The sequence below is a fragment of the Vicugna pacos genome, chromosome 27 (assembly GCF_048564905.1).
Source record: "Vicugna pacos chromosome 27, VicPac4, whole genome shotgun sequence".
In the NCBI taxonomy this organism is placed as follows: domain Eukaryota; kingdom Metazoa; phylum Chordata; class Mammalia; order Artiodactyla; family Camelidae; genus Vicugna; species Vicugna pacos.
In genome coordinates, this window is record NC_133013.1 from 25,014,129 (window position 1) to 25,041,045 (window position 26,917).

Consider the following 26,917-nt stretch of genomic DNA (forward strand, 5'->3'; position numbering starts at 1 on the left):
GGATTAAACCCAGGACCTTGTGCATGGTAGGCATGCGCTCTACTATTGAGCTATACCCACCAGTCTTAAGAGGCTTTTGCTGGTCCTTACACCATCACAGAGCAGGCCAGCAGTCTCTGACATGAATAGTCTTTGCTAAGACAGTGAAGTACTGGGCTCTAGGATTTCAGATGGAATTTGTGGGCCCCAGTACTACTCCTAACCTGTCCTCTGCCATCTCAAGAATACCAGGTTGCTTTCAAAAAGCGTGGGAAGAAATTCCAACATAGGATGATACAACAGCCCATCATACAAGCTTAAGGCTCTTTGACCGTTGTGGAGAATTGCCAACAAGAGATCTGGCAGATACCTCCTCAACCAAGTGATCAAACTTAGTATCACCAGTAATGGACAAAGAGATACTATGTGCTTCTTGTGACACATACAGTGAGAACTGCAAACATTACGTATGTTGTATGTTGCCAGTTTTTAAGTCTGAGTCTAATGAGAAACAAACCAGACAAATTCAGATTGTGGGACATACTAGTGAACTGGCTTAGACTCTTCAAAGTGAATGCCTTTGAAAACAAAAACCAAAAAACAGGGCAGGGAACTGTTCTAGATTAAAGGAGACTAAAGAGACATTGATAACCAAAGGCAATGTATCATCCATAATTGGAAACTCAATTTGGAGAAGAAAACTGTTAAGGACAACCTATTGGGACAATTGGAGACAGGGTATGAGATAATGCTATTGGTTTAACTGCTTCATTGTGATAATGTTGGGAGAGATGTTCTTTTTCTTCTAAATACTATTCAAGTATTTAGGAGTAAAATATCAAAATGTACGAAACTTTTAAATAGTTCAGTAAAAAAGAAAATATATGTTAGAGAGAGAGAGAGACACAAACGTTGCAAAATGATAGCTAAAAATGATAGCTTTTGAGCTAAAGAACGTATGAGTACATTGTGCTGTTTTTTCCAACTTTCTGTTGGTTTCAAATTTTTCAAAATGGAAGTTAAGGGAGAAGAAAAGGGAAAGGGGCCTTCAGATTTTTGGTACATTGTTAATTGGTCTGATGGTCACAGGTTTGTTTTTTATTTAAAAAAGTTTGGGGGGTGGATATTTAGGTTTGTTTGTTTGTTTGTTTGTTTGTTTTAATGGAGGTACTGGGTATTGAACCCAGGACCTTGTGCATGCTAATAAGCATTCACTCTACCATTGAGTTGAGCTATGTCCTCCCCCACTATTTTTCTCCTATAGCAGGGACCACTCCCTCCAGAAACAGTCCTTTTACTACCCTAAGAAGAAATAAGAGAACTATCAGGAAAGCTGTAGAATATGTCGTTTGCCTGGGAGTAGTTTTTGTTGAGGAGGATGGCCTCCACACGAATGGGCTTATGGAGGGTGAGGACTGGCTCTGGAGAGTCTCAGAATGCTCCTTTCTCCAGGTTCAGAAGGTGAGGGCACACTGCTCATAGTTGCTGATTATGCAGGGATAGGCTGGCTCAGAAAGCCCTGTCCAGGAAAAGACACTCGTCCAGGATTATAAGGGATAGGATTTTTTTTTTCTTCTTCTTCTCCCCTGCCCAACCCCTGAGATAGGATTTCTTGAGTTAAGCACTGTTCTACCTTTTGAAGGTATCAGCACTCTGTTAAGACTGGAAAATGGGATCCTGAGATGTTGAGAAGGCTGGTTTAATTTACCTGGTTAACCTTCTTGGCTAGATTCAGTATTCTGATTTTTATTCATATTTCTAATAATAGTATCTGTCATTTATTGAAAGTATCTATTATATATCAAGTACATAATCACCATCTAATTAGTATAGAGATTCTGCAAGGAAGGTTTATTAATCTATAAACAAACTGAAGCCCAAAGCGGTTAGGTAACCTTGGATCACGCAGTTACTAAGTGGCAGAGCCAGGATTTGAATGCATGTCTGTTTGGTTCAGAAGCCCTTACAAGCCAGGTTAGTGGATTGTTTCACCCATGTCAGCATAAACCATTGACTTTATTTCTTCAGAGAAGTCCACTGTTACAGAGTCTAATCTAATAAAGTAAAATGACTGGTGTAAGACCATAGACATTAGATGGTTAAGCTATTTTGATCCAGCTGTGCCAGCAAGAGCTGACAGGAGAGCCCTGCAAGGAGTGTGGTGTTCAGAGAAAGCTTTAAGGAAGAGGCCGCACTTGAAAATGGGTATAGTGGTGGTCATTTTGAAATGTATAGACATGAATCACTTGTGCACCAGGAACTAACATAGTCTTGTGAGTCAGTTATACTTCAAAAACAAACGTACAGAGAAAGAGATCAGATTTGTGTTTTCCAGAGGTAGGGGCTGGGGAGAGGGGGGATTGGATGAAGGTGGTCAAAAGTTACAAATTTCCAGTTATAAGATGAGTAAGTACTAGAGATGTTATGTGCAACTTGATAAATGTAGTTAACACTGCTGTATGTTATACATGAGAGTCCTAAGAGTTCTCAACACAAGGAAAAATGTTTTTTCTTTTTTTCTTTTGTCTGTGTATGAGATGATATATGTTAACTAAACTTATTGTGGAAATCATTTCATGATGTACATAAGTTAAATCATTATGCTGTACACCTTAAACTTATATAGTGCTGTATGCCAGTTATGTCTCAATAAAGCTGGAAGGGAAGAAACAAGAAAATGGGCAGAAAGTCAATGGTAGTAGAGGTGAGAGACATAGCATGAACAAAGGATTAGAGGCAGAAGTGACCCTGTGTGTCTGTACTGTGGCAAAGCAATTTTTTAGAAAGATTAAACTGGCAGGAGTATCCAGAATAGACTGGAAGAGAAATTCCTATTCAGAAAAGTAAACCAAGATGGTTTTACAGTAACTCAGACAAAAGGTGATGTGGTCCCTGTGGTAGTGAAATTAGGCAGGGAGACCAGGATGGGGCAAATGGATAAAAATCAAAAACATTTCAAAGGCAAAAAAAAAAAAAAAATCTAGGACTTGGTGACTGCTTCTGGGAGATGAAAGAAATGGATGTCAGAGTTGATGCCAACTTTTCAAGATTGAGTGATTTAAGAATGCCAGAGCTGTTAACAGAGTTGGGAAAGTGGAGAGATAAAGGTGATTTTGAAGGAAGAGACTGACTTGCAAACATGTGGTGTCTGAGGAGATACTGGGATGTGGAAGGGGAATGGTTTAGAAGGGAACTGGTGATTGTAAGGCTTAGGTGAGAGGAAAACAGCTAGGGACATGTGCACAGGTCACACTGTCAGTCTGGATGTGGTAATTGAACCCTGATGACACGGCTCTGAGAAGATGTGTAACACTGCTTCTCAAACTGTATTGTACCTACAACTTTACCTGGGATCTTGCTAAAATGCAGATTGTGCATTTCTAATACTCTCCCATACAGTGCTATTGCTGGTGGTCCAAGGACCACCCTGAGTAGCAGGGATGTAGTCAGAAGAGCAGGGAGCCAGCATATGTGCTTTGGAGTTAGGGTTAGGGTTAGGTTAGGGTTAGCTGGGCAAAAAAGCAGAAGAGCCTAGGAAGGAAAGAAGAGCTTCCCAAGGTCAAGTTCTTTGTCTTCTTTCATTCTAGGCCCTTTGGAGAATACTTACCGTGATTTCTGGCTCATGGTTTGGGAGCAAAAAGTCTTGGTGATTGTCATGACCACCCGGTAAGTTTGTCTCTTTTCTACCCACTGCCCTCTGCGTCCACCCTGTCCCCAAGCATGGGTGATACTGGAGTGTAATTTAGCTCTTAGAAACAGTGAGGATTAGGAAAGCCATGGCAAAGAGTTTGAGCTGTCTTAGCTGACCCAGAGTTAACAAGCCAGGTATGGTGGAGAGTGAGAACTCTGACTTGTCAGAGCTTTAATCCATGGCTCTGGTGACCTTGTGCCAGTTACAGGCTATTCTGAGGTCCTTCCTGGCTTTAACTGCTAAATGAAGCACTGGGAAACATCAGGCAATTCACTTTTAGTCTGCTCCCTACTTCCAAAGATCAGCCGTCTCCCTGGCTCCTGAATTATTAGTTCACCTTTGTTCTCCCTTTCCCTGCTACTTTTGACTATTTTTCTTCTTGTTCATATTCCCACCTATAGGAGAACTTGCCAGAAAGAGAAGAGAAACACAATAGGTCAAGCAGGAAGGAAGCTCTTGATGAAAGGAATACTTTTGAAATTTTGGTTTACATATCTGCCAAAACTTCAGGAATTATTATTTCACTAGTATCATTATCACTATGATTAATAACATATTTCAGATGAGGAGAAAAAAATTAATGAGAATGTTTGCTCAGATCCTTTCCTCATGGCACTGTTATAAGCCACCTTCGACTTGGAGGGGAGGTGGTGGAAGAGGTCCCACCTGGGAGAACTTTGCAGCCACTGAAGAGCAGTGAGGTAGCCTTCAGGCCTGTACACAGCCCTCCTGCTGGCATCCTGGGAGCTGTGCCTTTCCCACTCCTCGGTCAGCCAGGACCTCTCGCTAGGGAAGAGAATGAACAGTAACTGAAACATGGGACGGAGAGTTTGATCCGGCCCATCATATTTTCTCTACTGTCTTTCCTTGTCCACCCAGTATTTATCCCAGGTATGTGAGGATTACCAAGAGGTATCAGGAAAGGGACCAAACGGACATAGCTGGTGCTCAGTAAATGTCTGCTAAATGAGTATGCGCAGAAACTTTAGCTCTTATTACATCTGTTTAGAATGAAGGTTTCCTTTTTCTGCCAAGAAGTAAGGGTGTAAATTAGAAGCAATGCGAGATGGCATTTCTGCCCAGGGGTGCAGCAGGTCCCGGGGAGAGCAGGGCTAGTGCTGTGGAGAGGAAGGGTGGAAGGCTTATCTTTCTCTGTGTGTCTTCAGCTTTGAGGAAGGCGGCAGGAGGAAGTGTGGCCAGTACTGGCCTTTAGAAAAAGACTCTCGGATCCGATTTGGCTTCCTCACGGTGACCAATCTAGGCGTGGAGAATATGAACCATTATAAGAAAACAACGCTAGAAATTCACAACACGGAGGTAAATTTTTTTCTCTCACTTTTTTGAACCTTTACTGTAAAGAAAATCCCCAAAGAGACTAGGCAGGATTCCAGGGAGCTTATAAGTTACTTCCGTTCTTCTGGAAACAGGATCAGGATATTGAGCTCAGAGCCAAAACAGCCATATTGTCTTGACACAACAGTGGCGTTACTTAGGAATAAAACTTTTTACAACATAAGAAATCTGGATCGTACAGTATTGGAATTCGGCCCTCTCCAGACATTTAACCTTTCTTTTGAGTTTGTATAGAAGCAATTGTGGAGAAAGTTGAGCGTGATAGGCAGGAACCTTGATGGTAAGGATACGAGGGGGCTGAGAATCTGAAAAAGCCAGAGGTAGTCAGGGGCAAGCAGAAAATACCTCATTAACGTTTGCTTCTTTTTTCATCCAAGGAACGGCAGAAACGCCAGGTGACCCACTTTCAGTTCCTGAGCTGGCCAGACTATGGTGTCCCTTCCTCGGCAGCTTCCCTCATTGATTTCTTGAGAGCAGTCAGGAACCAGCAGAGGCTGGCCGTCAGCAGCATGGGCACACGCTCCAAAGGGCAGTGCCCTGAGCCACCCATCGTGGTCCATTGCAGTGCAGGCATTGGCAGGACAGGTAATGCACCTGATGGAGCTCTCAGAGCATCCAGAGGCAGCAAGGGTGGGGGAGAAATAACAAAGCTCTCAGTTGCCAGAATGTGAATATTTGATCCATTGTCGGTGAATTGCCATGAAAAATTCCTCTTCAATGTCCTCTTGGTATACTTAGTACTAGCTATGCTGGCCAGAATATACACTTCACAAGCCAGGTCCTCTAGGTGTTGATGCTTTATACATCCGATATCAGCATGATTATCTTCTGATCCCAAACAGCCACCTGCATGTTCCAGAGCGCTCAGCCGGGCTGCCGCTTTCTTCCCATCCCCCCCGGGAAGATTCCTACCCAATGCCACGCTCTCCATTCTGGGACCAGTTAGCAGCTTTTGCCTTAAGGGGATGTACATTGCACAGGCTGTTAGCCTTTCTAGTTCAGAAGTCCCTTTGGGAGAAAGTCAAGAATAGGTTTGTGTTAGGTCTCTGTGGAGAAGTTGTAGAACCTCTGAAAATTAGGGCCCAGGTATGGGAGTGCTGTCGTGCTGGCTGTCTGGGATGAAGCAGGAATTTCCTCTGTCACCCTCCCACCTATTTACCCTGTTACCCCCATATATATCCTGAGAGACAAGAGGCCTTCCCATTTCTCTGGCCTTCAGCACTCCCTTGACCCCCTCCTTGAGTACTTTCAGGACTAAGGCCAGCTGGCCTCCTGCCATGAGGCACCCTGTTACTGAATTCATTCATCCAATTCCGCCTGGGTTGTTTGGTAGAAGGAGGGAAAGTGGAGAGGGAAACCAAGTGTGACCTCTTCCTTCCTTCTTTCAGGTACCTTCTGCTCACTGGACATCTGCCTGGCGCAGCTGGAGGAGCTTGGCACCCTTAATGTGTTCCAGACGGTGTCCCGCATGAGGACCCAGAGGGCCTTCAGCATCCAGACCCCTGAGCAGTACTATTTTTGCTACAAGGCAATCCTGGAGTTCGCAGAGAGGGAGGGCATGGTGCCTTCCAGCCACAATCTCCTGGCCATGGAGGGTCAGTAACTGTCCCACGAGCCTCCTATCTGCTGGTCAGCCTTCCTTAAACTACCCTGGACACTGCTGAGCCTGTAGGTTGCCATCAGTTACGCTGAAGCCATGGACCAACCTCTTTCTGTGTCTCCCGGCGCACACGTGCACGCAAGGCAGCCTTTCCCTTTGGCTAGACAGATGTGGTAAAACTGCCACTAGAAAGGGCCGGCAGCAATGCGTTGTTAATTCCTAGCACCTGCTATCGAACTGTGCCTTATTAAAACCAAATTGTGGCTGTCGATTTTTGCCAGGGGCCCTGAGGTAAGTGGGGAAGGAACCTCCCTGCCCCCCTTTCCCAATGCCATTCTCCTTCCCCGAGGTCTCTTTCCATTCCTTCCCTTTGCTAGGATTTGATGGGGAGGTTTGGTGAGCATCCACCTCCTTCCCAGAGAGCTTGACCAAGTTACATATTCTAGAGAACGTCCCGAGTGCCAAGCACGTTTATACCTAGGGCGTGTATTCCAGTCTTTTTTGTCATTCTGTGTGTGTGCGTGTGTGTATGTGCACTTATGTGTATGAGTCCATATGTACGTGTGTATATAATATATACTGTATGTGATAATATGGTCATATTCTATAAATACATATACACAGAAACACTCCTTTGTAGAAGTTCCTGGGGCTCCGTGTTGCAGTTCAAGACTCCTTGCTTCTTGGACCCTGCTGTTATTCCTGGACTAGCCAGGGCTGGGGATCATGTCTCCTGTTGTCAGACTGCAGAGTGGTGGAGGAAGACACACACCTCCACTCTCCGTGCTCCTGCCACAGGCCCTCATCCTTGTGTAATGACTCCTCTCCAGGATGCTGCCTGTTGGAGCCAAGAATACTGGTTTGTGGTGACACTGGTTTAATTCAGCATGGATTGCCCTTTTCTATTGATTTTTCTGTTTACTTTGCCAATTTTGGGAATAGACCTTCACTGTGATTCTAGACCCTCCCTCTCCTCTCCCTATTTCTTGGGGATTGGGATCTGGGCAGAGATGAATTCACTGAGCATCCAGAGCCAAAAGCAATTGGTACGAAATCTTAGAAGGAAAGAGGGGGAGCCCAGATGTGACAGAGCAGAAACTACATACTAGGAGAATCCCTCCCTGGGAGAATGAAGTGGGCCCCTTTTTCTTTTGTTAGAAGGTTCCTTTTCATATGCAGCTTGGCCCTGTCCACTCAGATGCCTGTCTCTTCCTTGCCTACTAGCATGCCAGACCCTGGAGCTCAAGCTGGGTGGGTTCTGTGTCAATAAAAAAATTAAGCCCTGTCTGGGTGAGGCAGTCCCCTGCAGTCCCTCCCTATTCATCCAGCCTGTCCCTGTCTGCTCCTGGCCTACCCAGCCTGATGTGCCAGGGATGGAATTGAGAGTTCCCAGCATTCCACATTCCCAAGAAAATCCCGGGGACCCTTAAAACTTCTCTCCCCATCACAGATGAGGTTGGCAGCTGATCAGACCTCAATAATTTTATACTGTAATAAGCTCTTTGAACGTATATATTCTTACTTTTACAATCTTTTCATTTTGTATTTAACTTCAATGGACTGAGTCAGAATCAGAAAATAATTGTAATGTTCATATTCAATATCTTACAGCGATACAGTTTTGTATTTACATATAAATATACCAACATGATCAAACCCTTTTAGCTTCATCAATTTAGTAGCAGTCTTGGGCTGGGAAGGTGAAGAGGGGGTCCAGGAGCCGGTCTGGGAGGGATGGGAGGCAGGGAGGATCCCAAAGCCTCAGAGCCTTTCGGTTCTGAGAGCCGCCCACCTTGTCCGAGGCCATGGCCCAGCTCTGGGCAGACAAAGGGAACCAGCACCAGCTGAGTGCTTGCCAAGGGCCAGACTCTGTGCTTAGTACTTTCCCCCCATTACCTCATTTAAACCTCAACAGTCCAGTGAGATAGTCTCCCTTCCTTCTATTTCTGCATAGACAAGGAAGGTAAGGTCCAGAGAGTTACAGTGAGAGTTTCAGAGAAGGCAAGGTCCAGCAGGTCCAGCTCTAGAACTGGAGCTCAAGTGTCTGCTTACAAAGCCTTTGGCCTCTTCCCTGCATTGCTGCCTCAAAGATTAAGATAGTGTTTTGTCTTTGGAAACGAGAGTTTTTTTTAACTCTCCTTTCAGAATATAGACAGTTCTTAAATTCTAGGTAGCTGCTTTTGAGCCTTGTGCTACATGGAACAGACTAGAAGGGTAACATTGCTGACTGATTCTCCCAGATAGGACCTCCTGGTGTAGGTCCTCAGGTCTTCAGGATACCAGAGGAGTCATTCTCCCAGGGAAACTCCATATATACAGGTACATCGGTACCTTTGTTGAAAGATCTTGAGTCATTTGCATCTATCTCTTAGAGTGGAACCAGAAGCTGTGTCCACATAGGACCACTCTCCCTACCATGTAGCTACTCCCTTTCAGTCAGTGACACCTGCCCAGTTGGAGCAGCTCGTGCCTGGGGAGTGTGCAAATATTGGGATGTTCTTAATAAAAGTGGTAACAGTTGACATTTACTGGTTGCTTAACTCTATTCCAGGTACTATTCAAAGCGCTTTCTAGGTATTATCTCATTCCCCCTCAAAACAATCTTTTGAGGTACATATTGACAGAAGAGAAAAACTGGAGGCACAGGAAAATTAATTCGCCACAGCCAAGAACTCAGACCATCTGACTCAAACATCTAAGGATCCATCTCCTGATCTTCCAACAAAATTTTCTTGAGTTTCTTTTCTTAATCAAGAGCTGAAGTATAGACCAGAGATTAAGCCAGTCCTTTCCTTGGATGAGCCTCTATTTTTTTGGAGGCAAGCAAGCATAGTAGGTGAACAGAGATACTCGAAATCTGGGAAATCAGAAAGGTTAGGAGTTTGGTGAAATACGTAGGAAACAGGATTAATGATAAAAGATTTGGAGGAGGTAGCCTTGAACTGTCATTTATTTGAAGAGACTATAACCCAACTGCTGTGTAAATTCAGAAGTTATACATGAGTTCCTCATTGCATGTCTAAGGATTGGTGAGGTAGTCACTTGCGAGAGCTCCTTAAAAATAGTTTCCTGGGTCCTGCCCAATAGGTGGTTGAGTGATGGCAGGATGAGCCAGGTCTTGGAACCACTATTTTAGTCCGTGTCCCTGACTCTGAGGAAGGTTAGCAAATTGATGTCTCCTAAATCTGAAAGGGATCAATAGCTTTCCCCCTACTACTGTAGTTTACTGTGGCTTACCCTTGGGAAGATAACCAATACTCAGTGTGAGCCTGCCTGTGTCAGGTATTAAGGTAAAGAAAAGGGAAGACAAGAGGAATCCGTTCAGAAAGTAAAGACTCACAAAGGAGATGTGGTGAACAAAGCAAAAGAACCCACAGTCAAATGCTGGATTGTACAGGTGAGAACATAAGATGAAAGGGTTAGAGGAGAGAAAACATTGTGGGTAACTCAGACATCTGCTTCTGGTTTGATGGCTACTTTTTTAGTAATTTTACTCCCTTTAGCATTAGTCCTTTCATCCTGCTCATCCCTGTGAGCTAGGCTAGGACTCCTGAGCTGAAGGGTGCCCAGCACCCTCAACCTAGGAGGCTCACCATTGTTAATGTCCATGTCACCACGTCCAGGTAAATGACAGAATGGGACTAGTTCTTGGGAGACTGGGCTATATAGCATCATACTTTGAGGAAGATGGGACTCCTGTCCTTAAGGTCATCCCAGCTCTAGAGACAACCAGATACATGTGTGGAAACTCACAAATCAGACACCTACAGGGAAGTGGGCCAGGAGGTTTGGCCACAAAGAAAGGCCCTCCCAGAGTGACGAGTTCTGTGCTAGTTTGGAGGTCTAACCACTCAACCCAAGAAAGGTCCTAGCTTTTGTAAAAGAAGGGGCTGTATTAGATGATTCTACTACAGGCACTCCAGCTCCTAAGGGTCTAGACCCTGCTGGGCAGTGCAGATGCCTGAGGAACCATCAGGCCCTTCTCTGGTTGGGCCAGCTCCTACTTGGAGTCCCCAGTTTTACCTTGTTTTCAGTCTCCTCTTTCAAGGTGCTTCCTCCTCCCTATAGTCCATCAGTTCTCTTCCCACTTGGCCCCCAACTTGGAAAGCAGGCCAAGTCTCCCCTATAATCCCCAGGTCAACCCATTGGCCTTTAAGGCTTCTGTGCTGTTACATGTGACAGGATAGCTCGGAGCCAAGGAATAACTAATCAAGCTCCCAGAGCTCCCAATCAAGGCCTTAGATTTGTCTTGGCCCTTGATTACTACTAAGACTACTAGCCACAGACCACCCATTAGCTTACCAAGGACAGGAGCTAAAAAACCCCAACAGTGTGGGAACGAGATTTTCTGTTGGGGATATCCACCCCATAGTTTCCATCACACAAACAGTTGTGAATATCAAGTATCCTGGACCGCACTGCTCTTAACTGACCACAGAGAAGGCTGCGTCTTCTCCAGAAATAGAAATTTAGCACTCTCAGAAACCTGTTTTAATCTCCCTTCATCCCTCACAGTAACTTTCATAAAATCCTTCCTTCTGTTTAAGCTAAATCTGGTGTTCTGCAGTCTTAAATACCCTCATTTTTTTTCTTGCTAAGGCCAACATGGACATAGCCAACTACATCAGAATCCTAGAATGTTGGCTAGAGATTGGGAGGAGTGATCCCTTTTCAACAATAACATAGAAATATGTTCCTAACATGGTAATGTTTCTGATAAGGTTTTCAGGACTAAGATGAAGGTGAAAGTAGGAAAGCCAGGCAGTGAACTGTATAGAGAAGGTAGTCCAAAAAAGTGTGCGGAGTGCCCTGTTCCCCACTCCAGGCTCCCTTCCTTCTGCCCCTCCCCCCACAGCAGAACCTGGCCACTTGTCCAAGCTGATGTTGTTGTCTTAGCCTTAAGACTGGCCAGATGCACAGCTGGGCCTAGATCAGCTATTTCATCCTGTGGGGTCTCTGTTTTACTTGCTTGATCTTTAGTGAATGCCTATTCTGTGGCCTGTAGCCAGTGGACCTTTGGAGTATGATGTTCAGGGCAGATGCTAGGCTGGAGATGTCAACTGGGAACTTAGTTTAGATAGAAGCTAGGAGCCTTGGAAGTGGGTGAGAACAAAGAAGAGCAAGAGAGGAGAGACCTTTGGGAGCCACCAATATTTAGGGGAAGCCAGAGGAAGAAACATTGGTGAGAGATTCTGATGAACAGCCAGAGGTAACCAAGGACAAGACCAGGCTGTGTTCTCACAGACTGGGGAGAGGTGGGGAGTGGCTGGGATGAAGGAAAGGATTCAGAAATGTAGGTTCACTAGGAATTGTGGGACAGGCTGACGGGGAGGAGGCGCGACTGGGATGGCGGAATGGAGGCTGCAGAGCTTGGGCTTCACTTCGGCCAAAGCAAGGCCCACCTTTATCTCTTAAATATTAGGCCTCTGAATAAGATTTCATTTGAACAGAGGAAACTGCTGCTTTAAAAAAAATCATCAAACAACTGATACGCAAAAGGAAACACTTTGAAAACACAAAGCAGGGTAAACTGGGAACATGTTGTTGGCATCTATTTTCTAGATTTGGGCTAGAGTGACCTAGAGGAGTAAATCAATGCTAAGTGAGGGCAAGACATTTCAAGGTTGTGAATAGCAGTCTTAAAACCCACCAAAAAAAAAAAAATACCAAGCCTCCAAAGTCACCCAGAAGTCGGAAATATGGAATTGTACAACTTATAAGCCAGCTGGTTGCCAGAAAAACGGACTTTTTCCTTCACACAGTGGGATTTGGGGGTCCTTTAAGCCTGTAGTGCGCTCTTCCCTCAAACTGGAGCACCAGAGACTTCGCAGTTGATGGCCAGGAGAAGACGTGGTGTTAATGAGATAAAGGCAAAAAAGGGTCTGACCAATCTTGACTGAGTGCTGGGCAACTTTATTTTTAATCTCACAACAACCCACTGCAGTAGGTATTCTTTTTCTTAGTTTAGTTATAAGAAAATTGAGAAGATAAATGACTTGCCAGCTAGGAAGTAGCTAAACTGGGATTCTGACCAATAAGGTGCTTTGGGCTGGAAGTGGAAAGCAAGCCTCAGATGCTCCTCACCTGGATATTCCTAAAATGGCAATGGTCTTCTTCAGTTAGCAGAGATTCTGTCGGCAGGGCACTGGCGCTGACATCTTTTCAGCAGAGCCATTAGAGTGCAGGTCCTAAATGCCTCTCAGTCACCACCTTCCATAAGCACCCTATAGAACTGTGACTGAGAGCATGTGTGTGTGATTCCTGTAGGACAGGGTGTCAGAGGGGTGACAGTTTTGAGTGTTTGTGTTGTGAACTGAGGATGCATGTATATGATTGGGAGGCAAATCTTGCCTCTTTGAGGATAACTTTTTTCAGAAAGGGCCAGAAATCATTGAAAATTATCTGGGAACAAACTGCTCTAGGAGTTAGGGAGGTAAAGAGGGTGGATCAAAGGGCACAGTGTTACCCCAGAACCCAACTTGGATCATGGGTCCTAATATATATAGAGACAACACATGGTGGAACAAAGATTTGCCTCGGCTACTTGTCTTGGGCAAATCACTCTACTACTCTGAGCCTCAGTTTGGTCAACTACAAACACAATAATCCCTAACTCACACAAAAGAAGACTCCTGGGAATCATAGCCTGGCCTCCCATGTGACATCTCCAAGGAAGGCCCTTACCTACATCCAGTCACTCTTTTTGTCCTCACTGATAGGATAGGGGACAGGTGGATGCTGGCAGTGAAGCTGGATGACCAGTGTCTCCAAATCAAATACTTAGTATCCCGGAGTCTGGGAGTGGCTGTGCCATGCAGGCATCAATGTACTGAGTCAGAAACAAGCACTGGACCCCTTCCAAGGGGTCTCTTTGCCTGACTGCTGTGCACACTGGGGTTTCAGAGGTGAATTAAGAGTTGCTGCCCTTGAGGAGCTTGGTCTAGAAGGTGTTCGGGAGGGGATTTCCATCAGGGTGGTGCATTTCGGAGGGCAAGGAGTGTCAGCTAAGCCTGGTTCTCTGAGTGGGAGTAACTATTCTAGTTGCCCATGTTCCATAGGTAACTTTGTCCACAGTATACCCCCTGCAGTCTATATTTATAGTCAAATGCTTGGGCCTTTGGCCTCCACAGAAGCTCAGAACCTCGCTAGGTGTATTAAAGTGCATTTTTATCATCACATGTGATCTTCATAACAGGGTAAGGATTGCTACATTATATTCTTGTACAGGACAGGAGGCTGAGCCACAGATAAGAAGATAAAGTGGAAACCATGGGACTCAACTTCCAGACTAATGTTCTTTCTGCTTTACCACTCTAGCTCATCTCACATTCACACAGTATCTGTTATGCCTTCATCTAGGGCTGAGTCTTGGGAAATAGAACACAAATTTGAGCTGGGGCTCCAGACACCAGAAGATCTCTGTTCTAATATAGAAAAACTTGGTCTTTACTCTAGGGAGCCCCCAGTCTGAGAATGACCTCAAACTCCATGGTTGTGCCAGGTGCTGGGCTTCCCACTGAATACACATTCTTTACCTTCTGGTCTTTCTCTCTCCCCACCCTTTCCCTCAATCATTCCACCAACCAAGCCATCACCCAAATTCTAGTCCCCATTCCACCTGAGATGACCCACTTTCCTTCCCAGATCAGTGTTTCTTCCTTCCTGCCTCTCTCCTTAGTGGCAAGCTTCCCTCCCCATCAGACCCCCCAAGCCCCCAAGGACTCTGAATGAGGGAAGGGTCCTTAGAGCCTGTCTGTGCACTCCAATTTCCACCCCTGTTTCACAGGAGAGAAACAGGCCCGGAAGGAGGAAGGGACTTGCCTAAGGATATACTACCAAGTCACTGGCTGTGCAAAATCTAGAGCCCAGACTGCCGAACCACCAGCCTCAAGCTCTTCTCCCTCTTCACATACCAGGCCTCTGACTCTTCCTTTCCCTCCACTACCCACACTGAATCAGTCACCCAGTCCTCTTGAGGCTTTCTCAAACACATCTCTGCTTTTTTACTCTTGTTTACCCATTGCCATTGCCCTGGTCAAGTCCTCATTACATCTCACCTGAATTGTTAAGACAGGCTAACTGGCAGCAGACCGTCATTCCCCCCACCGGACTTGAAGGCCCTTCACATTCTGCACACCCCACCTCATCCACACTAGCTTCCTTTCCTGAACGTCTCAATCAACAGGTCTTTCTTGCTCACTCATAGTGTGCCCTGGCCCCAAGCTCAGCTCTGTTGAGCACAGACATGTGGGGTACCCTCTGCCCACCCCTCACTCCCAAATTCCCTTTGGTGGACAGTTATGACAAAAACTCTGCAAATGATTCAGGGAAGCATCTGAGAGTTTTGACTTGAGGGCTGCTGAAGATAGGGAAGTGTTTCTGGATTGGGTGGTTGGAAAAGAAAGAAGAAACCTCTGGGCTCCCTCCACCTACCCCTCCCACCAGAAGATGTACCTCTGTAATCTCCAAACTCATTATTACAACAGCCTTTCTGTGTCACCTTGCTGCCTGTAGGCATCCCTCATTCAGCCCACCCACAGAATCCATCCAGCTGCTAGGAAGTTGAGCATCTTAAACCATAGTTCTGGGCCTGGGTCTTTTGACTGACCATGCTGCTAGCATATCCTGCTGTGCAGATCTAAGGGTTTTAACAAGGTAGTAAAATCTTCTGCTCTTTGGCTCCATCTTTCCAGCCCTGATTTTCATTAGTACAGCCACACTTGAAGAGGTTCTTAGCAATGTTTTGCTTTTACCTCTTTGTGTCCTTTGCTGAAAATGACTTGCCTGTCGATTTCTGCCTGATGAAATCTTTAAGACACAACTTGAGTGCCACGTCCTCCATGAAGACTTTCCCAGTTTTCCTCAGCTGGAAAGAATCTCCCTGCTCTGAGCCCCTATGGATGTCTATGTATACATACATTACCACCTTGTCTTAGCTCTTTCTGTAGCATCTCCTCAGCGAAGTCTGGCGCTCTTGGAAGGTACAGAGTAAGCATTTCATTCAATCTCTGTAATCACACCCAAGTAGCAGGTGCAGTATGAATGTGTCTGCCTCACCTCAGTAGGTGCTCAGGCAAGTGCCTGTAGCCCCGAACGCAGGACTTCCCGCTTGTACCGCTCATTTTTGGGCAGGCACCTAACAGAATGGGTCGGACCCGGTTAGGTTGCACAGCCAGGGGAGTCGGGACATTCCAGTCAGTCGCTAGGGTGTCCCTACCCGCCTCCTCCTGCCCAGCTCCAAATGGGGTGTGTGTGTAAAGGAAGTGGGGGCCGGGTAGTCCCGCTAGCTCCTCCTCCGGGTCCACCCAGCGGATCTCTGAGTCTAGTAGGTCTCCTTTCAGTCCAAGGGCCTCAAGAAACTCCAAGCGGCGGTGCGGTAGAGATAGGGGCCTCTGCCACGGATGCACCTCCCACTCACGGCTAGTTTAATTTATTTATTTATATTTTTTTGGAGGGAGGGGGGCTTTCAATGAAGGGGAAGAGGTGGAGCGAGAGGAGGAGGCGGGCCTAGGATGACTGACGCGAGCACCGGGGAGCCAATAGCCCGTGGGGGGCGTTCCCCCCCATTCAGGACTCCTCGCCTGGCTCGGAAGGTATGTTAAACAGCTGCTTTTAATTTGGTCTCCCCAATCTCTGGCGTTTGGGGGGCTAGCTCGCCGGCCGGTCGCTTTGACCGGTCCGCCATGGTGCAGGCGTCGCGGGCCCTGGGACGGAGCTAGGGGAGACTCGGAGTCTGGCGGCCGAGGGAGGCGAGGGGCAGGCCAGGAAGGAGAGCTCTTGGCGCCGCCTGCTCGCTAGTGTGTGTTTCCAAGCCGGGCCGGATCCGTGGGGAGGGGGTCTGCCCGGCCCAGGGTCGCCAGTGCGCCGGCCGTGCTACCTAGTTTATTTCACCGAGCGGTCGGTTTCGGTAGGTTTCGGCGCGGACTGGGGTAAGGGGCCGGCAGGAGACGATCCCCCTCGCTCCTGGAATGCCTTAAAAAATTATTGTAAAGAAGAAAAAAGGGGAGATTCCGTGCACCGACTGGAACTGGGCCCGGGCTGCGGCGCGCGGGCTCCGCAGGGGGCGGGGGCCTGAGCCCGGCGGGCTGGGCCCACTGAGCCGGCGGCGCCCAGAGTTGGTCGATAGCTGGAGTTAGCGAGCGAGCCGGGGCCCGCGGCTTTCCCCGCTAGCCACGCTGGGCGAGGGCTGCAGCCGCCCGAGGGTTTTGTTTCTGTCCGCAAACTTGTCGGAGGGGGCGGTGGGCGCGATCCGGAGAGGCGCGGGCGCCTTCGGCCCTCGGTTGTTATGGACTCTGGGGGCGGGGGCAACGCCGGACTTGCGGGAGGGGCGGCCGAGGGCGGAGGAGGCCGCCGGAAAGAGCCCCCGCACCTCGGCACTGGCCCCACGCGCCGGTCTGGGTTCTCCAAACTCCTGGGTCGTAGCAGTAGAGCCAGCACTCGGCGCCCGAACTCGCCAGGCCGCGAGCCCGCGCGGAACCCGGCCCGGAGGTGTGGAAAACCTCCAGGAACTCGGCGGTTTAGACCCGCGGCCCCAGCTGATCCCCTTGCAAACATGGAGCTGCCTCCTTCCCCGCCCACCCCAAGGCGACGGCGGCGGCGGCTCCCTTCCCCTCCCCCGGCCGTGCTGCTCGCCTGCGAACGGGGCGGGGGCAGGGGCGCGGGCGTGTGAGCGCGCCCACGAAGGGGGTGGCCTGAAAGGGGCAGTGAAGGTCGGAAACTGGGAAAACAGTCTCCACGCTCGGAATCGGGAAAAGGAAATGCATCAGCGGGCGGGGAGGGGCGCGGGGGGCGCGCCTGTCAGCCGGGATGGCGGCCGCGGGCTGGGAGGCGGGGCACTGGCGCGAACCGCTGAGGTCGGGCGGGGCGAGGCCAGGAGAGGAGGCGCAGGGGCTCGGGCCCACGGAGCACCGGGCGGCCCCTGCCTTCACTCCTTGGCCTAGCCTGTTTACTATCTACTCCGGCGACGGCTTGTGCAACCGGCCTAGAGGGGAGCTGAGGGGCGGGGCCTTTCCCTCTCTCTTCCACCCACCTCAGGCTCCTCCAGAGGGCCCGCCTTCTCTTGTCTTCCACTGGCTGGGCGAGATTCCCTTTTTTCCTTCTAGGTTATTGATTGGATGACATTCTCCCGAGCTCCGCCTATCGGAGGCCGGGCTGGAGTTTAAGTTGCTAGGATTTTTTTTTTCCGCGAAGGGCGGAGGGAGGATTCCTGCGGCTTACGTGAGGCGCAAGGTACCGCCCCTACTTCTGATTGGTGGCATGGGTAGCCCCGCCTCCTCCGGGGGAACAAGCTTGAAGGGGAAGTCCACCCCTTTTCCCCGCCCCCTCCCCTAGCGTGTGTGCGCGCTCCGCACATGTGTGAGGGCCGCCCAGCTCCTTCGAACTGTCCTCCCGCCCGGAAGTCCCGCACTTGGAGCCCTTGGCACGCGGGGCGGGGAGAGCCAAGAAGGCACATAATGATTTCTCCAAGGCTCGAGATCTGGTAGCCTTTGCGATGAAGACAGGTGTTGACGGTGTGGAGTGGATTTGGGGGCTTAGTTCTGGGGGTTCTGCAGGAGTTGGGAGGAAGGGGTGGAACGTGCCCTTTCCGGCCAAGTACTAAAGTTCTGACTCTGCGGCCTGGCTATTCCCGCACCCCTCGACTTCCCGGATATAGCCCTAAGCTTAAGCTTGAGAACGCTGCGGACGCTGGCAATGTATTTTCTTCCCAGCGAAAGGCAGCGCTGTCCTTACTTGGCTTTATCAAAAACTCTGAGCAACCTAGGGTTGGCCTTAGGCAAGATCCAGGGCAGCTCATCCCCTGCTGATAGAGAAGTCGAGGGCGGCCCAATTCTGCTTGGGTTCCAAGTGATTCTTAATTGGAGCGCCGTGTGGCACCCAGTCCAGGCAGCGGGTGACGGCCCAGAGTTAAAGTAGCCCTCGGTCAGTTCTACATAAATGCCACATCTTCGTAACCTACTAGAGGTTTGGCCCAGAGGTCTCATCTGTTTAGTCGGTGAGGCTTATTTTTTGAGCTCCGTCCTGGGGCAGGGCTTGGCTCCCGGAGAGGCTGCTCCCATCTGTCGGCTATTCATGGAGTTCACAGTTCGCTGCCTTGTCCTTGCAGCTTGGAGTCAGGCCCACCTGTTGCCAGCGCTCATTTTCTGTCGTCGTCTCCGCTGGACTGCGGAGGGAGGACGAGATAGTACCTAAGAGTTACCTGGGGCCTGCCACTTGGGGACTGACCCAGCTCTCTTGGGGGAGTAGCCTTTTTTGCGGAAGAGAGCGGGAAAACTCTAGTCCCGCCCCCTCCTCTCCTGGCGCTCCGTGAGCGCCCCCCAAAGTAAGGCCAGCGTCATTTCGCCCAATTTGTAAATAAAAGCAACCGAGGTATCGTAAGCACTTTGTCTGTGTTCAAGGCTATATTACCTACAGACAGGGCCTAGGGACTGTCACTAACACACGTTGGCCAAAGGAGGAGGTGAACATTGGTTCTTACCACCTTTGTCCCCAGCTCTGGAATTTTTATCTTTTCTCTGAGATAAGGCGCTAAGATTCATTTATGCCGTGGCCTGTTAAGTCTCCTTCAGTTCTTCGAGTCTAAGGATGCCTCCAGATCTACCGTGAAGATCTCGAGTGCCTTAGGCTTCACGCTCCGCCTTCCGGAGGCTTGCCAGGGCGTTGGCTCTTAGGGCTCTGCCCTCATTTTGGTCATCTCCGCCCTCTTAGGACTGCATATTCAGGTTTAGGGAGTGTCGGCGTTAGAAGTACGCAGCCATCCCTAGCTGCGGGGATGAGCAATCCCTGGAGCTGTTCCTCGACTTTGGTCTCCAGCCCTTAATTCTGTATTCTACTTACTGAAAGGAGCTGTCGGCTGCTCCGGATATTTGTGTTTACAAGGAGGCGCGTGCAGAAATGTAAATTGTAAAGAGAGGACTGGAGAGGATGGATGAGGTTCTCTTTCTCTTTATTTTTGTAAGGGGATCCTCCACGGTGGCACTGCTGCTGCCTCTCCCTTTCAAATCCCAAGGCATCGGATTCCCGCTGCTTAGCTCCGCACCACCTCCTGTTTCGGGCCCTGGAACTCTGCGCTTCAGTCTCTAGTGTAAACATTCCACAAAAGGACTGCTAAGGTTCAGCCTCCTCGCGCAGGGCGGAGTCAGCTTTTTCTTAGACGGGCTTCCTGACCAATGGAGACTCCTACCGGCGCCGAGATACCCAATCCGATGGTTGGGGCGGGGCCTGGCCCGGCAGTGCGGTAGGAGGAGCCCGTCTCACGGACATTTTACCCCACATCGGTTACTTACCTTCCTGGGGCAGCCGGAGAGCGAGGAGTAGCCTTCCAATGCGATGACCGGCGAGGGCGGGAGCCGAGTTGTTGGACCTGTGGCTGAGGCAGCACGGGGCGGGATATATGGAGTTCTCCAATGAGACGTGGAGAGCTTCCCTGCTTCCTCCAATAGTGTTGCGGCTTGGGGGTGGGATTCAGCAATTCATCTCCAATAGGCGGGGTTGAGTTAGGGAAGCTCCCCGCCAATAGGGGCGTGGAGAAGGTGAGCGGCTCCCCCTCCCCTCCCAGCGGAGAGGGAAGGGGCGGGCAGTCGGCAGGCAGAGCACAGCGATTGGCTAAGCCTTTGACGGGCGGATGTGGTGGCCTGTGACGGAGCGAACTTGAGTCTTCCCTCGGCGGGGCGGGCCAGGGGAGTGGGCGGGATTTCCCGGGTAACAGAGAAGCGGCCGCGGCGGTAGAGGCGGCGGAGACGGTTTCTCCATCTTCCCCCCCTCCCCTTCCCCCCTCGGAGTTTCCCTCCCTCCCTCCCTCCCTCCTTCCCAGTCTGGGCACCGGGGCTTGGGACCGCTTCGTTAGCGGAGAGGAGGCTGCCAGTCCGCTTTGGCGGGCCTGTGCCCCGCGCCGTTCTCGGGGCCTCCCTGCTGAGCCTGAGGCTCACGCCGAGAGGGACACGCAGTGAAGAGCGGCCGAAGCAGCTTTGCGGTGAGAGCATGCCGGGCCGGGGTCGGGGTGGGGAGCCTGGTGGCGGGTAACGCGGGACTCGAGGGTGTGTATTTTTAGGGGGGGCTGACCTCCTCGGCTTCCCGTAGAGCAGGCGGGCGGGAGGTGTGTGGATGTGTGAGGGGGGTGGGGGGCGGAGCGGGGTAGCTCTCGGAGCGGGAGGGGGAGGAGAGCGTAGTCCCGGTGCGCGCGGAGGGGGCGGGCTCTCGCGCCGCCGCTCAGGGGCGGGGCCGGCGCGCGCGTGCGATTGTGGAGAAAGGGGCGGGGCCGGGCCCTGGCCCTGAGCTAAGTACAGTTTGAGGCGGACCTCCCCTCCCGGTCTCTCCGGGTGGGCGGGGCCTCGGCTGGGCGGCCTCGCGCCTGCCTGCTGGGGCTGGGGGACGGGCAGGGGGTCTCCCGCGTGTGGCTTCGGAGTGCGGCAGGGAGGGGGCGTGAAGTCTGCCTGCCTCCGCCTTCCCGGAATCCGGTTGGCCGGAGGGGCCGTACGGATCAGCGATGCCACTCCCCCTGGCTGTCTTCCCCCTCCCCCCGGTTTCCGCCTCCTTGGCAAGTGAGGCGGGGCTCGCGAAAGCCCGCTGTCGGGTCTGGCTGGGAGTCGGGGCGCCTAGATCTGCCCCGCCCTACGTCTCCGTAGGGTGGGAGGGGCCCCCGCCTTCGCGCAGTGGAGGTGTCAGGACTTTCTCTTGTGGCTCGGCCATGCCTTTTGCCTGGGGCACGAGGGTCAGGTGCCAGAGCTGTTGTGTCTTTGCTCCATGCAGCGTAGATGGCACCGTGCAGCTTGGAGGATGGGAGCGTGGTCACCGCCAGTCCCCTCTCGTTTGTAATTATTGGGGCGAGGTGCTCAAGGTCCTTTCCTTGGAGTTCTGTCGAGTGCTGGTAGTGCTGTGACCGTGCTTCTGCAGCGGTGATGGTGGGGGGAGGGGTGGGGAATCATCAGAGCCTAGAAATGTGGCCGGGGACAACCTTTCCTGGAGTTCCTTGATGTTCAGTTACCGTGGCTGTATGGGGCGGGGCTTCCTTTTAGCCAATGGGGTGGTGGGTAGTTAGTTAGACTTGGCCACTGTTTCAGTGCCTTACAACTTTAAAAGCAGTTAACCACGAAAAGGCTGTGGAAACTCTCCTCTTCACAAGGCTGAGATTTAGAAAAGGGTTGGGTTTACATTTTACTATTAAAAATGATCTTTTACGAAAGATGGTGATTTTTTTTTAAACTCAGCCTTTGAATTACTCCAATTTCTCCAACTCCTGCATTTTTTGAATGCTTTGATCGTACAGATGGTTCTGCTATATAAGCTTAATTTCACAAAGAGATAAGTTGCAATTTAGGTAACTTTAGGTGTTCTAGACCACTTTCTATTTATAGTCTATAAAACATAGTGTTCCTGCCATATTTTATTACAGAGAGTAGGGTGAAGTAGCCTTGTGTATGTGACTTAGGTAGTGTTGCCCTCCAGCTTGTATTGGGGAGTTGCCTTAAGACAGTTCAAGTTTAATGAGCCATTTTAATTGAGGATTTTGCTCTGAGTTGAGCCATTCTCTTAAGAAAAATTATTCAAGGTGGTTTTGATATTTTTCATGAGAAAATAAAATCGAACGAATATATTATGCGCTAATATCTGAGCAAGCCCTCTGGCTGATTAGCTGAACTGAAGTTAAATTCTAGATTTGTTGAGACTGAGAGCTTGGTGCTCTGTACTTTGTGAAAAGATTAAGTCCCACTTTCTCAACTAAGCAAGTAGCAATGGCAGCAGTAGCTTTTTATTTTGGTTATTGGTGACTGTAATAGAATTGGTGTGGAGATAGAAAACCTGGGTGTTTTTCCCAGTGCTGTAAACTGACAAAGATAGTGGAGAATTTACCATTGGGGAAAGTTTGGTCAACATATAGTTGTTTCCACCATTTGCAATACTGTATGCTGGGAGACACAGAAGACCTAATTCATGCCCTTAAAGAATATGTTGTTTGTTGGTGCGTCAGGGTCAGAAGTCCCTCAGAGGCTTTAAGAATTCAAGTAAGAACCTGAAAATGCTGTATTAGGAAAGTTTTCATAAATGCTTCTTACTTTTCCAAATATCAGTATCATATACTATAGTTTTGTCAGTTAAAGACCCTAGATAAATTGGCATTTTAAAAGGTTTTACCTAAAGAGTAATATATTTTTCTTTTTCTAATTAAGAGGATATGTAGTAATATGGTAAGATTCCTGACAAAGCATAGTTCTGCTTACATCTTCAGTGCAAACAGACAAGATACTGGAGAGCTATGCAAGGTAGATGCTATGCAAGGTAGATGGCTGTGAATTTTAGTTGGAATTAAAAGATTATGCCCATGGCATGCAGAATCTAGTGCAGTGCTTTAAAAGACTTTCTTACTCTTCTGGGTAACGCCACCAATGAAGAATTTGTATAAGCTTAATTTCCTGTAAATTCTTATAAAGATGATAGTTAAGTGTTTTTTTAAACTATACTTTCTGTCTCCTTGAATGATAAGAAGAACTTACATTTACTGAGCCCTTTATGATGTCCCAGACACTGAGTTAGGTACTATACATTTACTAACCCATTTAATCTTCACTACAACTCTGTGTAGCGGGTGCTATGAAATCTGTGTTTTAAAGATGAGGAAACAGTGTGGAGAAGTGAGACATGCAGTGAGTGGCCAAGCAAGACTCAACCCATTCATTTCTGGTTCCAAGTCCAGGCTCTTAGCTACACTTTACTTGCCTCTGGTCTAAGGATACTAAACAAAGAAGGAACAGTGTAGGGTTGTGGTGGGTTTTTTTTTTTTTCAGTTACAGTAAAAAATATGTCAATTTATGATTTTATCCATTTTAAATGTACAATTCAATAACATTGAATACATAACATATTGTTGCACAACCATCGCTACCATCCATTTCCAGAATTTTTCATTGTCCCATAGAATAATGTCTTCAAGATTCATCCATGTTGTAGCATGTATCAGAATTATCTTCCTTTTTAACAGTGAATACTATTCCATTATATGTGTATATACCACATTTTGTTTATTCATATGTCGAAGGACATTGGGTTGGTCCCATCTCTTGGCTATTGTGAGTAATGCTACTATGAACATGGGTGTGTAAATGTCTCTTCAAGTACCTGCTTTGAGTTCTTCCGAGTATATACCCAGAAGTGGAGTTGCTAGGTCATATGGTAATTCTATGTTTAATTTTTGGAGGAATCAGCAATGTGCTTTTGAAAGCAGTATTGAGGTAAAAGACTGGGGTTCAGATTCTAAAGGTGAATTGAATCAACATGCATTATTGACCACCTTTTTTTTAAATTGAGATATTGATGTATAATATTATGTAAGTTTCAGGTGTACAGCATAGTGATTCACAATTTTTAAAAGCTATTGAACACCTTCTTAAATAGCTCTAGACTGACACAGGAAGAGTTGAGACATTTACATTCTTAGAAGAAAAGGTAAATATACACATAATATGATTTTACTACATATCAGTATAGATCAAGTGTGTTAAGAGTCAAGTACAAAAGAGCTGTAAGGAATTCAGAGGAGAGCCTACCTTTTGGGTGTGATACAGAATGAGAAAGGACAAAGTCTGAAATCATAGAACCTGTTGAAGGGAGTTGTTAGACATCTTACTCAAAGTACCCCCAGATAATGCTTCGGAATGTTAGAAGAGGTAGCACAGTGATTGTAGTCTGTCATCCAGAGTTTGTGAATCCTGTTCTCTTCAGTTTGCAGGTCTGATTGCTTCTACTGCTTTGAAAGGTATTTAAGAATCACAGTGAAGAAATCATGGACTTGGCATATTCTTGTTGCTGTTACTCAGTCAACCTCAGGATATATTATTAACATGTTCAGCTATTGTTTCCCAATACTTCTTTCTTTCACACACCTTCCTGTTTCTGCTTCTTGAGTAGTAGTAGAAGTAATATCTTGGGATTTTTATCTTTTTCTTTATAGTTTAAGTAATTAATTCTGAATTTTTGTTGTTGTTGAGAATAAGGTCAAGTAAAGACAGTCATCTAGCAGCATACTTAGGTAGTCTGAATCAGGGTACTGCCATTATTACATTCTATTCTTTTCAAATATTTCAAGGAATTTTTTTTTGGCAGGTATTTTTCTGTCTCAATATGAATTCTGATTATCTTTAGACAATCATCTGTCTATTGTATTTTGTTCTGTTTTTTTTTTTTTATTTTGAGGGGGTGAGGTAATTAGATTGATTTATTGTTAGAGGCAGTACCGGGGATTGAACCCAGGACCCTGTGCATGCTGAGCATGTGCTTTACTGCTTGAGCTATACCCTCCCCTCTACACATCAAAACAAAACAAAACAAAACTTTGGCTTCCTTTAATTATGCGTATCTCTTTTTGGGTCTCTTTCTTTCCTTTTTTTTTTCCTTTGGTGGGGGGTGTTAATTAGGTTAGTTTATTTATTTATTTTAGAGGCGGTACTGGGGAATGAACCCAGGACCCTGTGCACACCAAGCATGCACTCTCCCACTTGAGTTATATCCTCGTCACCCTTTTTAAGACATGCCCAGCAGGATTTGTTGTCAGTTATAACCAAATGCAGATTTTTTTTTGTCCTTGTACATTTGCAGGGCAACAACCTGATCCTGGTTTTCCCTGGGGAGAGCTGCACTGGTGGCTCACAGTTCATCTATTTTGGGACTTTTTTGATAGCCTCGGTGTCTAGGACAGTGCTGGCACACAGGTGATAGGTAGTTTACAAACTGAACTTGAATGGCATTTTAAAGTTTGCTAACTAGAGGATACCTCTGTTCAGTTGACAGTTGGCTTCAATATTACTTAGGCATTTACCGGTAGCAGTTTCTAACTGCTAATCTCTCTTGTGCCCCTCCTGTCTTGCTTTTGTACTCCTCACCTGCTTTCTGTGCGCCTGCATGTTACTTGTATTCACCAGCATGGTGACAGTGGATGCTTCCTTAGTCCTACTGGTTTCCTCTGGGGCTAGGCTTGCTGACTTGCAGGCTCTTGAAGGATATACAGAGCCACAGTCCCTTATCTGCAGCTTTGAAATGGAAGAATTTTCGTTTGTTTTTTGGTAAGTTTGGTTCCACAACTAATTTAAGGACACAGCCTGATCTAGGCTGTTTGACTTGGTGCAGAAATGTGAATGTGCTTGATTACAGAGATCTGCACTATGTACCACATTGCCTTTCCAAAATCCAAACCATGATGATAACTCTCACCTTTCTGTGTCTCGCTGGGCACCTCTCCCCTGTGTAGACAAGCAAATCCCATGGCTCACTGCATATTTCCTCTTGGATATCTAATGGGCATCTTTGATTTCTTTCTGTCTTTATCATGTGATCTCTCAGCTAATACTATTTGCTCTATAGTCAAGATACTATCCAGAATTTGACCACTTAATACCATCCCCCAACCCCCAACTACAGCGGTGAGTGCCACTGACATCTCTAGCTTGTATGATTTCAGTAGCGCCTTAACTGTTCTCTCTGCTTTGTTATTGCCCCTCTTCAGCCTGTTCTTAACATAGCAACCCAAGTGATTGTTTTAAAACCTAAGTCAGGCCATGTCACCTCTCTGATTAAAACCCTCCAATGGCTTCCCATTTCAGTCTGAGTATTAAGTCTGAGTCCTTATGTCCTATGAGAATGAACATGATATGCTCCCTCCCTGCTAGCCCCAACTCCCTGACCTCTGTGACTTCAATTCCTGCTAGTCTTTCTCTCCTCCATTCTGCTCCAGCTACATGGCGTTTTTGCTGTTCTTGGAAAATACCAAGTACATGTGTACATCAGGGAACTTCACATTTGGTGTCTCCTCTCTGCTGTAATACTTCCCTTACTGACTTCCACATGACTAGCTCTTTACTTCATTCACAAGTTACCTTACTTGTAGAGGTATTCTTTGGTCATTCTTACCCAAAATGTCAAAAACTCTTCTCTGCTTTTCTTCATAGTCATTGTCTAATATTCTAAACACTTTGTTTATTATCTTATTTATTGTCTGTTTCTCCCACTAAAATCTAAACTTCCTGAGGGAGGAGAGTTTTGTTTTTGTTTACTGCTGTATCTCCAGCTCCCAGAACAATGCCTGGCACATAGTGTGTGCTCAGTAAATATTAGAGGATGCATGCATGCATGATTGAATGATTTGGTTTCCACTACAGCGAAGCAGTATGCTAAGCACAGAGGGGGATACAAAGATAGTTAAAGGTTTGTGAGCCCATGTCTCTGTGGGGAAAGAAATATAGCTGATGGAATAGCCGCAGTATGAGGTGAGTGACACATCTATCTGTCTGTCCTCTTAAGAACCATCTTGA

General features: G+C 47.8%; 2 protein-coding genes and 1 long non-coding RNA gene across 7 annotated transcripts in view; 2 read left to right on the forward strand and 1 right to left on the reverse strand.

Moving 5' to 3' along the window:
• PTPN9 (protein tyrosine phosphatase non-receptor type 9) overlaps positions 1 to 7,246 on the forward strand; it is a 64,976-nt gene extending 57,730 nt beyond the window's left edge. For both annotated transcript variants that reach the window (XM_072950982.1, XM_072950981.1), the window contains 4 exons: positions 3,567 to 3,645; positions 4,837 to 4,987; positions 5,401 to 5,608; positions 6,412 to 7,246. In XM_072950982.1, the coding sequence (XP_072807083.1) occupies positions 3,567 to 3,645; positions 4,837 to 4,987; positions 5,401 to 5,608; positions 6,412 to 6,626 (653 nt within the window). In that variant the 3' untranslated portion in view covers positions 6,627 to 7,246. The remainder of the gene's footprint in view (positions 1 to 3,566; positions 3,646 to 4,836; positions 4,988 to 5,400; positions 5,609 to 6,411) is intronic.
• An 8,952-nt stretch (positions 7,247 to 16,198) lies between these two features.
• SIN3A (SIN3 transcription regulator family member A) overlaps positions 16,199 to 26,917 on the forward strand; it is a 57,906-nt gene continuing 47,187 nt past the window's right edge. Inside the window, exon 1 of one of the 4 annotated variants that reach the window (XM_015243138.3) lies at positions 16,199 to 16,216. The gene's annotated coding sequence lies outside the window, so the exon portion shown is untranslated. Of the gene's footprint in view, positions 16,217 to 16,514; positions 16,531 to 17,092; positions 17,112 to 20,316; positions 20,593 to 26,917 lie in introns of those variants that run through there. The other 3 variants (XM_072950973.1, XM_072950974.1, XM_006208760.4) reach the window with 3 other exon arrangements.
• LOC116285821 (uncharacterized) lies at positions 18,451 to 20,287 on the reverse strand. Its single transcript, XR_004195523.2, has 3 exons — positions 19,907 to 20,287; positions 19,458 to 19,699; positions 18,451 to 18,783 (listed from the first exon to the last, which is right to left on the reverse strand). It is a non-coding gene; the product is annotated as an uncharacterized lncRNA (long non-coding RNA).